This window comes from Danio rerio, chromosome 9 (assembly GCF_052040795.2).
Source record: "Danio rerio strain M-AB ecotype USA chromosome 9, GRCz13ab, whole genome shotgun sequence".
In the NCBI taxonomy this organism is placed as follows: domain Eukaryota; kingdom Metazoa; phylum Chordata; class Actinopteri; order Cypriniformes; family Danionidae; genus Danio; species Danio rerio.
In genome coordinates, this window is record NC_141029.1 from 33,390,226 (window position 1) to 33,402,637 (window position 12,412).

The 12,412-nt window shown below is 35.3% G+C and overlaps 2 protein-coding genes across 23 annotated transcripts in view; both read left to right on the forward strand.

Annotated features, from left to right (window-relative positions):
- The window catches only part of clybl (citrate lyase beta like), a 760,714-nt gene that overhangs the window by 357,986 nt on the left and 390,316 nt on the right, over window positions 1-12,412 (forward strand). The window lies entirely within an intron of this gene.
- The window catches only part of si:ch211-168k14.2, a 241,539-nt gene that overhangs the window by 178,380 nt on the left and 50,747 nt on the right, over window positions 1-12,412 (forward strand). For 11 of the 22 annotated variants that reach the window (XR_015499478.1, XR_015499473.1, XR_015499475.1 and 8 more), the window contains 3 exons: window positions 3,723-3,757; window positions 5,604-5,761; window positions 9,064-9,240. Coding sequence is in view for 6 of the 22 variants with exons in the window: in XM_087267919.1 (XP_087124045.1) it covers window positions 9,084-9,240 (157 nt within the window). In the remaining 16 variants the exon portion in view is untranslated. Of the gene's footprint in view, window positions 1-3,395; window positions 3,758-5,603; window positions 5,762-9,063; window positions 9,241-12,412 lie in introns of those variants that run through there. The other 11 variants (XR_015499481.1, XR_015499476.1, XR_015499474.1 and 8 more) reach the window with 5 other exon arrangements.

Sequence of the window (12,412 nt, forward strand, 5' to 3'; positions counted from 1 at the left end):
ATTACTAATCTATTCTTAGTAAGGAATGCAATAATAAGTTCATATGCCAAGTGTCCCAGTCACATACCTTAATTACTCCTAGAGGAAAGTTTTTTGGGGTTCTATACTTGTTAACATTCAATGGAGAAAAACATGGTTATTACCATATAAATTCTGTATTCCTAATAAAATAACAGAGGTGCACTTTAAAATTTTGCACAATATTTACCTATGTACTGCACTTTTATCCAAATATTGTTATGTTACTGATATTTGCACATTTTGTAAGAATGAATGTGAAGACATTTGTCACTTGTTTTTTTTTTTTTCATGAGATGTATCATCACTGTTTTGGAATGATTTAAGTTCATATTGCTTTTCCAAGGTTAATATGAGTAGTAATTTTGCACCTTTAGGACATCATTTGTTATTCTGAAAACCAAAAGATTAATTCACTTAGATTAATTGATAATACAAAATGTGTTTCTTTCCTGAGCAAATATGATAAGATCTTTCATGCTACTTGAATATTTATTTCTTTTTTATTGCATTATTTCTTTTAACTTTGATTTTTTTATGTATTTTATTTGGGTTTTGCTCTTTATCTTGTATATCCAATTGGACTATTGTGTAAAAGAACTGTTATACAGATTCTTGAAATTATATTAAAAAAAAATATATATATATATATATATATATATATATATATATATATATATATATATATATATATATATATATATATATATAATGTTGTTCAGAACTAGCAAACAAATGAAAATTAGTTAACTGTAGATGAGTATAACACACAAAATGTCGAGCAGTGAGACATTTTGATGTGTATAGTTCATCTAAATCTGTTTTAAACTATATTTACTTTATTTGTACATTTAAATTTGTTATTTTTATGCAAATCTAAAAGGTTTCATGTGATTTTTACTTTTTATACATTCTGAGTAAAACACATCTACTGTAGAAATGTGGATATTACAAGTCCATTACTCCACATAGAGTTTATTATGATGAATAAAGCTAATTTAGCTTAGCTTATAGACTTTTTCAAAGTGTAAACATGACCGTACTTCAAAAACTGCTAAAGGATTGCAATAGGATGTTTTTAAAGTATTCCAACTAGAATTTCTATCATATTTTGGATCTTTTCCTAAAGGATTCCAATATGATTTCTGTATCACAAGTCCATGTTGTATTACTCCAAATTGAGTTTATTATGATAAAAAATGCTAATTTAGCCTAGCTCATATTTTCAGCTAGAGACTTTTAAAAAGTGTAAACAGGAATGTACTAAACAATGCAACAAGCTCAATTAATTTATTGAAACAAAACATGACATGGAGCCAGAGTCAACAACAGAGTCAAGAATAACCAAATGATGCACTATGATCTAAACCAGAGATGGCCAAACTAGGGCCTGCGGGCTAAAGTTGGACTAAGGCAGGGGTGTCAAACTCAATTCCTGGAGGGCCGAAGCCCTGCACAGTTTAGTTCCAACCCTGCTCCAGCACACTTACCTGTAGGTTTCAAACAAGCTTGAAGGGCTCAATTAGTTTGATCAGGTGTGTTTAATTAGGGTTGGAACTAAACTGTGCAGAGCTGCGGCCCTTTTGGAACTGAGTTTGACAACTGTGGTCTAAGGTTACCTTTGAGTTGGCCATCCCGTCTGAAAAGAGAGAAGAATGATGGGGATGGTTTAGAGATTGTCATTTTAAATTTAATATAACCTTTTATTTGTTTGTTTTATTGTTAAGCTACAAAAATAGCTAACTAAAGTTAAACGTTTCAATTTAAATGGTGTCAAGTAGTCAGATTTATGACTTTGGTGATCAAAGGCAAAGGCAGATTCTGCTTGACTAGTGTTTTCAACAATGAACTCCACTGTATTATAAATGTGATTGTTTTATGCTTTTATTGCAATAGTTATTATATTTAAAAAGTTAAACTGCATTAGTTAAAGTAATGTTTTCTATTTATTTTTAAATATTATGAAGTAAATTAGGAAATTACCTATGGCAACTTCAATGTAAAATACTTTGGTATATTTATCTTTGGCCCACAGCTATCAGTGATGGTTTTTGACTCTTCATACGAAAAAGTTTGGGCATCTCTGATCTAAACTAAAGGATTGTAATATGAAACAAGTGCTAAATGGCATATTTTCCATACCCTGAAGGTTCCCTGTACAACAAAAGCATGTAAAGTCAATAAAGTATAATTCAATGAAAGGTAACAAGGTACATGCTTCCACATCATCTATGCCCCACACCAGGAGGCGTCTCTATAAAGTGTAAAACTTTTCCTATAGTATACTGTAGAACGATTAATTGATGGTACTCCATGGCTGTGTCTGAATGCAGCTGACTTTCCTCCTCCTTTTAGATAGTTATTGTGGAGGCATCTGCACATTAAGACCAACAGATTTTGTTTGTTTCTTTGTTTCTTTGTTTGTTTCTTTGTTTGTTTCTTTGTTTGTTTCTTTGTTTGTTTCTTTGTTTGTTTCTTTCTTTCTTTCTTTCTTTCTTTCTTTCTTTCTTTCTTTCTTTCTTTCTTTCTTTCTTTCTTTCTTTCTTTCTTTCTTTCTCTCTTTCTTTCTTTCTTTCTTTCTTTCTTTCTTTATTTCTTTATTTATTTGCTATGCAGTCTTCTATTTAATTAATCTACATTTTATGTTATGTATTTTTTTTTTCTAAAAAATGCTCTGGGAATAAAAGACTTCCGTATGTCACAATTATGACTTTATAAATAATTAATAAATTAGAAATGAATATAAAATTATTTAACTCTGTGACTTATACGATCAGAACTCAAACCTATAAATATGATGTGGCAAAAGAACACTTACAGGCTTTATTTCAAGAAAATTACTAATGGTCAAAATATTCTGTAACCTGTTGTCAGTTTCTGCAAATAAATGCTTTGACATCCAGACATTGTTTGCTGAGACAGATAATTTCCCACTGTATCAGAAATTAAAACACCAAAGATTTTGGTTTGATTTTATTCATAACACAGACATATAAATGACAATGATCTCTCTTTAACGATCTCTTTTTAAAATGGAATCTAATTGTATTTAATTTATAATAATAATAATAATAATAATAATAATAATTATTATTATTATTATTATTATACCAATGTTGAAAGGTCTGTGTAGTTTGTATTTGCCATTATAAGTAGATAAAACCGACAAAAATGACTTGCAATTTAATGATTTGACTCCTGTAGTGTTTACTTTGAACAAAAACACCCAGAATACACTGACGCTGAAATATAAGACATTTCAGCTACAACGTTGACAACATGTCGTAATGATGACTGTCCAACTTCTCTCCTTGTGAAGCGCTGACACAGCACTAATCGCTCAGTGGCACAAACACCATTGCGGCCAGTCCTGCCCCAGTCCCTTCTCATGAGGGCTGACATCACAGAGATTAGCTGTGGCTCTCTGATTCCTGGTACAAACATTTCAAACACAAACACTCACACCAGTGGCAGTGGCTTTGCGCTATCAATAGAGGCTTTGAGCATGCAGTGAAACTGTTCCCTTGTTCCCCTATGGTGCGATGATACATTGTAAGCGCTGTGAATGGAACTGTAAAGTCATGTTGCTGACATAATTCAAAAGAGAAACTCCTCGACAGAAAGCAGTTATCTGAGTTGCCACAGAGATTAAGACTAGGTTTAGATGCAGGACTAACAACCTGTTGTAATCTTGTGTCTCTTAGGAGAAGTGTTCATCTACAACTGGCTTCAAAATGAGGTAAGAACGCTTTATGTTTTCTTAGTTTGCCATCCTGCTGATTCGAGCTGTAGTCTTTTCCCCTCTTCCAGCACTGTAATTCACTTTAATGAAAGAATGTGCAGTTATAGTGGTGATTGATTTAGTCTGATGCAGAACATTTACACAATAATGTGCTCTATTACGTGTGTAATGAATTGCCTGTGTCCCGTTTGTGCTGTAAGAGAATGGAGACTCACATCCTGTCTAATTAAACCACAAACTAATAACCTTATTTACATTGCAGCTGTCACACACATATGATTATTATCATGAACAACTCGCTTCCTATATGAATGTATGACTCTGGAGCCCCCACTGATTCAATCTAATTCACTAAACTATGTGTTCTCATAACAAGCATAATAAATATATATGACTGTTATACTGAATGACCACAGTGGTATACATAGAATAACTTTATATTTTGAGTTGATATTAACAAAGTAACTTTCTCTGTAAATCTCATACTGATGGACGGACTGAATGAATGCACTCATTAAAATTTATTTCAGCTGTTGTTATTGAGAAATGGATAAATGGACTAAAAATATACTATACACAAAACATGAAAATTCAGAGCAAAAATAAAGTTAGTGAATAATCAAATTATAACAAATATAACTAAAAAGTAATACATGTTGGCTGTTTTCATATTACATTTCATTTTCTTTTTTCTCCTAATACAAAAAAATTAATGTCAAAACAATTTTAAAAATTGCATTGAAAAAGTAGAATAAATAGAAATAAATGTAATTAATTAGAAAAAAATTGTAATAAAATATTAATAAAAAGTTTTTTTTTGCATTTATTTTTCTATTTTGCAATAGAAGCGACAGCCTCATAAGTAGGCCTACATTGAATGTGCAGATTTTTAGCCCATCATTGAGTTTATTTAATTATTTATGTAAATGTGTGTAAATATATATTTATTCATTTTTTTGTTAATTTCAGTAATATTATTAACTATATATTACCATTTATATGATTTATTTACAAACCAGTTTTAAAGTCATATTTTTAGTTGATATATTTAATGTGAATCTTGCTTTGTTTACCAAATAAGGGGATCTAATTGGATTTACATTGTAAACCTTAAATGAGAGTTTAAAATTATTATTCATTTGTTAAAATGTATTTAAAACAAGACACATTTAGTCTAATTGAATTTTTTAATAATTTAATTTTAAAATAAAGTGTTGCATTACATTAACCAGATGATGTACAAAGATTTCTCTTTGTCAAAAAAAAAAAATTATAATACAGATATGAATAAAATGTTAAAGTTTAGTGTGTGTAAGTGCTGCTTTTTTATTCTGGTCAATTAAAAAAAAAACACTGTGAGAAAACTGCATTTACAAAATAGAAAAAATATATAATAAAATATTTATAAAAAAAGTATATTTTTGCATTTACATGTAGCATTTAGGAGCAAAAGCTTCATAAGTAGGTGTACATGGAATCTGCGCATGCAGATTTTTAGCCCACCATTGAGTAAATTTTTTTATTTATATAAATGTGTATACAGTTTTAAAGTAATATTTTTAGATGATATAATTAATGTGAATCTTTCATTCTAATTGGATTTACATTGCGAACCTTAAATAAGAGTTTAAAATTATTATTTATTAGTTAAAATATATTATTTATTGGTTATTATTTTCTGTTCTTAGCTATTAAATACTCCAAATCATTCTGCATAAATCTGCATTTTTATTTTTTTTGCAAAATTCTGTGTGAAAATAGCAAAAAAAAAAAAAAAAAAAATCAGACTCATTAGACTTGTGTCAAGATAAACTGATTGATTTGTCTGTACTGTCTTTTCTAGGTAAAGAAGTAACACTTTTGCCTGCTGCCCATCTTTATCCTGCCAATGTCAAGATCTTGTCGGGAGAGGAAAACGGCAGTGTTCTTGACTCCGCCCCTCTGCTCAGCCATGGCCCCTTGCCGTGGCCATTAGGAAGATTCTTACTGGAGCAATGACAGGTGAAATGAAGCACAAAATATTCTGTGTTTCCTTTTTGCTTTCTCTCTCTTACTTTGACACAAATTGGAATGAAAAAGGCTGTGTAAATATTCATAAGTAAAAATGTGAAGCAGGAATAAAATAAGTACAGTGAAATGATAAAAGATTCTATTATTATCACTGGCTTGTAATACTTTTTAATATGCACACACGCACACTCATAAAAAGAAGACTCTTACACTCCCCAAGGCTTCATTTATTTGATCCCAAAATACAAATAAAGATGTAAAATAGTTTTCATCCCAAAATCACTGCTTTCTATTTAAATATAGTTAATTCAGGTGTTAGCAAAGCTGATTTTTCAGCAGCATACTTCAGACGTAATGTCACATGACCCAGAAATTATTCTAATAATCTGTTCTAAAATTGTATTATTATTTTCAATGCAAACAGTTTGCTGCTATTTATATCATTATTTTGTTTATACTCATTGATTCATTTTTTGTTCGGCTTAGTCCCCTTATAAATCTGGGGTCGCCACTTATCCAACTTATCCAGCATATGTTTTACGCAGCGAATGCCCTTCCAGCTGCAACCCATCACTGGGAAACATCCACACACTCACATCATACGCACACATACAATACGGACAATTGAACTTACCCAATTCACATTTACTGCATATTTTTTGGACTCGTGGGGGAAACCAGAGAACATGCAATCTCCACACAGAAATGCCAACTGACCCAGGCGGGGCTCGAACCAGCAACCTTCTTGCTGTGAGGTGATTGTGCTACCCACTGCACCACCTTACTGCCCATTTCATTTATAAATGAATCCTAGATAAGGATTTTGCATTCAATATTTCCCCTTTAATTTTCACAATGTGGAAAAAAAACAGCCAATGTATGGTTTTTTTAGGCTTATCAATTTCGAAAACAATTTGCATTTTCCCGTCAATTTAATTTTCATTGAAAAAGCCTTCGCACATACAGTACAGTACTGTCTAAATCCTTACAAGAGAGAGATGGACCATATGTCAAAGTTCTCTTTTAAGTACTCTATCAACTCAAAACCCTACCTTCCACTCCACCCATCTAACATTGATCAAAATGTGGAAATGTGGAAGGTTCATAAAAAATAAAATAAAAGGCATATTATACATGGATACCATTTACAATCATAATATGGAACTGGTACATAGACAATGAAACCAAAAGAGCCATTATAAAATAATCATAAGATAATATAAAATAAATAATTAAATAAAGTAAAAAAAGTGAATGAACATACTATAGTCTTATTAAAGTCAGTTCAGTTTATCTGCAAAAATAATATAAATGGTTTCCAAATCTTGTTAAAAATGGACAGTTTGTCACTTAGTCTGAATCTCAGTTCTTCTAAGTGTAACATCTCATCACATTTTTGTTGAATAGAACAGAATTTATATTTGAATCATAATAAAATTTCATTAAAGAGATAATTTCTTTCAAATCGAGTACAGGAAATATTATATTATAAATAATATTTATTTCTTAATGTTATCAACTTAAATAAAATAAACCCTAATTTAACACAGCTGTTTAAGTTATTAAAATGAATTTCTTCCATTGTTTAGTTGCGGAAATGGTTTGTGGCCCGTGACATTGCGTGATATCCAGCCATTTCCTCACTTTCATGCCATTTGACCCTGACCTTTCTTTTCTTTTATCATTACATGTACCGTCAGATTGCAAAAAAATCAATGTCTGTCACCCTTTCTGGGATCACAAGACATTACGTCCCCATGTTCTCTGATGACTCGTCTGTCACTTTGCATTTGGGCCACTGGTCAGGAAAGAGCAGAGGAGCCCCTCATTAGCAGATCCCCCCTCATATAAATACCAAAGTGATGCAACCAGCCAACTGATATTAAATCCATATTTCATGCATTTCGCATATGGGGGCAATTATCAGTGTCCAAAAAAGAATAGAAAAGAATAGAAAAAAAAAGCGATTATGCTTATTTGGCTGACAAAAACAATGAAATGCAGCTAAATGATTTGAGTGGTGTCTGCAATAAGTAGATACAGTAGTTGAAAATATCAGGAAGTAGGAATAGGAACAAATGTGTCCCAACACAAAATCAATTAAGTTAACTTAATTGTTTTTACAAATTTAAGTGGATTGAGCATAAGGCAGTTAAGTTGTCCCCTCAAAAACTTAGTTCATTGTTGATATGTAGTTTGAACAAGTAGCAATTTTTTTTGAGTGTAGTCTAACAAAGTTAATAGGCTTAATAGACTTAACTAAGACTAAAAGTTATAACCAAACTTCAACAGTTGATTGATTACATTAAGAATTGCTGACTTTTTAAAGATTTAAATATGCAAATTAGGCATTATTTATTCATTCATTTATTTTTCTCTAAAGCTTAGTCCCTTTATTTATCAGGGGTCACCACAGCGGATGTCCTTCAAGCCGCAGCCCAACAATGGGAAACACCCATACACTTTAGTATTCACACACATACACTACAGCCAATTTAGCTTGTTCAATTCACAAATCTCATGTCTTTGAACTGTGGGGGAAACTGGAGCACCGGCAGGAAACCCACCTTCAACCTTCAGGAAAGCAACCTTCTTGCTGTGAGGCGATCGTGTAACCCACTGCCCCCTAATGAGGCATTGTTTTATTAAATATTCACTATTTCGTGTATAGTTCTAGCACACAAATCTAAAGTCTGGAAAAAGTCAGATTCAACATTTTTGCTTTCAGGTTTAAAATTTCTTATTTTTTGACATTATAGTGAAAGGATTTTACAAAGGGGATTTTGAGAATCATCAAAATACTGTGACCAGCTACAAAAAGACATACGTTTACACAGCTCTTTGTTCAATAAAAGGTTGTATTTATTTAAGGAAATTATGTATGAAAATCTCTCTTTGTCCAAATCCATTATAATACAGATCTGAATATAATGTTAAAATTTGGTGTGTGTAAGTGCTGCTTTTTTATTCTGGTCAATTCAGAATAAAAAAAAAACTCATTGTGAGAAAGCTGCCTTTAAAACATGTATTGTAATTGAAAACAACTGACACAAATGGATAACGTGCAGCAAATGAAACACTTAAAGCTGTATTTTGGATGTTTTTTATATCACACACACACAAAAAAAGAAAAGACAAAAACAAAAAGGCCATAATCTCGATAAAGACAAAAGTGTGGTAAAATGTACCTGCAGTGTCTTGGCTTTAAAAAAATCATTCTAAAAGCATTATGCAGTTCTTCATACGTTGCTCTTTTGTATGATGAGTTGAAGTAATGTTCATTGTTTTTGTAGATGAAAGCCATTAAGTGAAAATGTCTGCCAGGGGCCGTCAGAGGCCCCCTAAACTGGAGCGGCTGGAGTCTGTCATGAGCAAGTTCTCTGGCAGTTTGGACCAAGATGTGTTACAAGACGACCCTGAGGAGCTGGACTTAAGCGGACAAACTGACCTCTGTAGCGGTGAACTTCTGGGTCAGTACATGTTTCATCAGTGACATCACAAGCAAACTGCTATCATTGTATCTACTTTTGTCAGTAGCAGAGTTGGTCGGATGGTTCTAAAACGGAATTTGAGATGTGGGAGCTAGAATTAGAAGCCGCATCTCTGCACAGCTGATGTTGATACATGGAGTAGGATGTAAATATGAAAGGATGCAATTCAGCAAGCTATTTGTCACACTTTATTTTAAGGTACAATCGTCACTATGAACAAACTATTCAATATGACTTTTAGTTCAATAAACTCCTAATTTGCTGTTTATTAATTGTTATTAAGATAGTCAATAGGTTAAGGTATTGGGTAGAAGATGTATAGATAGAGATGTAGAATAAGATCACACAGAATATGTACTTCATAAGAACTATACAACCAATATCTAAAAAATAGGCAGGTAATAAGCCTCGGGTAATAGTGAAAATTGGTCCATATAATAAAGTGTTACTAAATTATTCTCTTGAATACTTAATTAAACATTGTTAGAGTTTTTTATTAAAAAACATAATGGTACCTTTCTAAATACCCGAGACACCAACCAATTTATATGTTATCCACTGAGAGGTGCCTGCTTATTTTTGTGAGCAGTTTGTGAAGAGCATAACAGGTTGAGCATGTTAACGGCATTAACATTCAGATATGTTTTTGTCAGGCCAGAAAAGTGCAAGGTAATCTGTGCATTATAGCCTTAACTACTAATGATTCTTTTCAATTTTGTGTGCAGGCTTATCTCCTTATCTCTCTTTAATTTCTGATACATTTTATTTGATTAATTAATTCTGATAATTAGGATTATGTTATTGTTTTCAGTTATATGACCAAGATGGCGGCGCGTGCACACGCTGCGGCTTCTCTCTCTCCCGACAAAACGGTGTTTTTGTGTTCTTCGTCTTGTACGTCGCAGTGTTTTTGTGCGTCAACGTCACGTTTATCTGTCCGTAACCGCGCATATAGTCGAACATTTCTGCTAGACATCGGTAGAAACAAACTTTACAAGCTAAACTCCGCGGACACTGAGGAGCTGCAAGATCTCGGCTTGCTCCGAATGCCTACCCATCCTCCGACCCCCACCTCTCCACCTCGCCCACAATGGAGGCGCTTCAAGCGGCGCGAGAGGAAGCAGAAGAGGGGTAAGCGCGGGGGTATCCGAACTAGGCTAGCGGCTAACCCCCACAAACCCGCTATCCCCTCCATCATCCTAGCGAACGTACGCTCGCTAGACAACAAACTGGACTACATCCGTCTACTTCGTTCATCACAGAGGACTGTAAAGGACTGTTGTGTTTTTGTGTTTACGGAAACTTGGCTCAACGACAACGTTCCGGACAGCGCCATTCAGCTCGACCAGCTAACATGCTACAGAGCAGACAGAGCTATCGTCGCGGGAGGTAAGACCCGCGGTGGCGGGCTCTGTGTTTACATCAATGAGTCATGGTGCCGCGATGCCGTTGTAGTCCGCAAACACTGCTCACCACTGGTGGAGTTCATGATTATTAAGTGCCGTCCATTTTATCTACCGAGGGAATACACAGCCATTCTGCTTTTCGCTGTTTACATCCCTCCCAGCTCCAATGCAAACAACAGGAGTGAGGCACTAAATGACCTGTACCTGCACATTAGTGAGCAGCAGACAGGCCACCCCGATGCTTTTCTCATCCTGGCAGGGGACTTTAACCATGCAGACCTTAAGAGTGTGTTTCCAAAAATACAACAACACATAGACTTTCCAACACGGGGCAATAACACACTGGACTTTGTTTACACCACACAGAGAGGAGCTTACAAAGCCCTCCCCCTCCCCCACCTTGGTGCCTCAGACCACTTAACTGTCATGCTAATGCCTGCTTACAGACCGATCGTTAAAGTCACCAAACCGGTTTGCAAGGAGATACAAGTGTGGCCAGAAGGTTCTTCAGAGGCTTTACAAGACTGCTTCAATACCACAGACTGGGATATGTTTAAACAGGCTGCCACTTACAACAACACCACTGACCTCCAGGAGTATGCTGAGACTGTTACAGCCTACATAAACAAATGCACTGAGGATGTAACAGTCACCAAAACCATCACAGTCCGTCCCAATCAGAAGCCATGGCTAACAGGAGAGGTCTTCAACCTCCTGAAGGCTAGGAACACTGCCTTTAGAGCTGGAGATGAGGCGAGCCTAAAGTCAGCTAGAGCCAACCTTTCCCGTGGCATCAGAGAAGCTAAGAGACAGTACTCCAGAGGTATAGCCCATCGCTTTAATGACAGCAGGGACACACGGAGTCTGTGGAGAGGAATACAGTCCATCACAGACTACAAACCCCAACCACAGACATGTGACAGCTCCATCCCCCTGCTGAACGAGCTAAACAAATTCTTCGCTCGTTTTGAGGTACAAAACAGCACCATTGCACAGAAGATGCCACCTCCCCCTGGTGACCAGGTGATGACTCTGTCTCCGGACAGTGTGAGGAGGTCTCTCAGCAGGATTAACGCACGCAAAGCTCCGGGCCCTGACAACATCCCAGGTCGTGTACTGAGAGACTGTGCATCAGAACTCACTAATGTCTTCACAGACATTTTTAACATCTCTCTAACCCAGGCTGTTGTCCCCACCTGTTTTAAAGCCACTACCATCATTCCGGTCCCAAAAAACTCATCTCCCTCCTGCTTTAATGACTACCGTCCAATTGCACTGACTCCTATCATCATGAAGTGCTTTGAACGGCTTGTTATGCAGCACATCAAGTCTGTCCTCCCCCCCTCCCTGGACCCGTTTCAATTTGCTTATCGGCCCAACCGCTCGGCTGATGATGCCATCTCCACTGCACTTCACACAGCACTCACACATCTGGACAAAAAAGACTCCTGCGTCCGTATGCTGTTCATAGACTTCAGTTCAGCATTCAACACTATCATCCCCCAACAGCTCTCTCAAAAACTGCTCCAGCTGGGGCTAAACACCTCTCTGTGTAACTGGCTGCTGGATTTTCTCACTGGAAGACCACAAGCAGTACGGGCCGGCAGTAACACATCGAGCACCATCACTTTAAACACTGGGGCCCCTCAGGGATGTGTTCTGAGCCCTATCCTCTTCACCCTGCTCACTCATGACTGTGCACCATCACACAACTCCAATCTGTTCATCAAGTTTGCGGATGACAC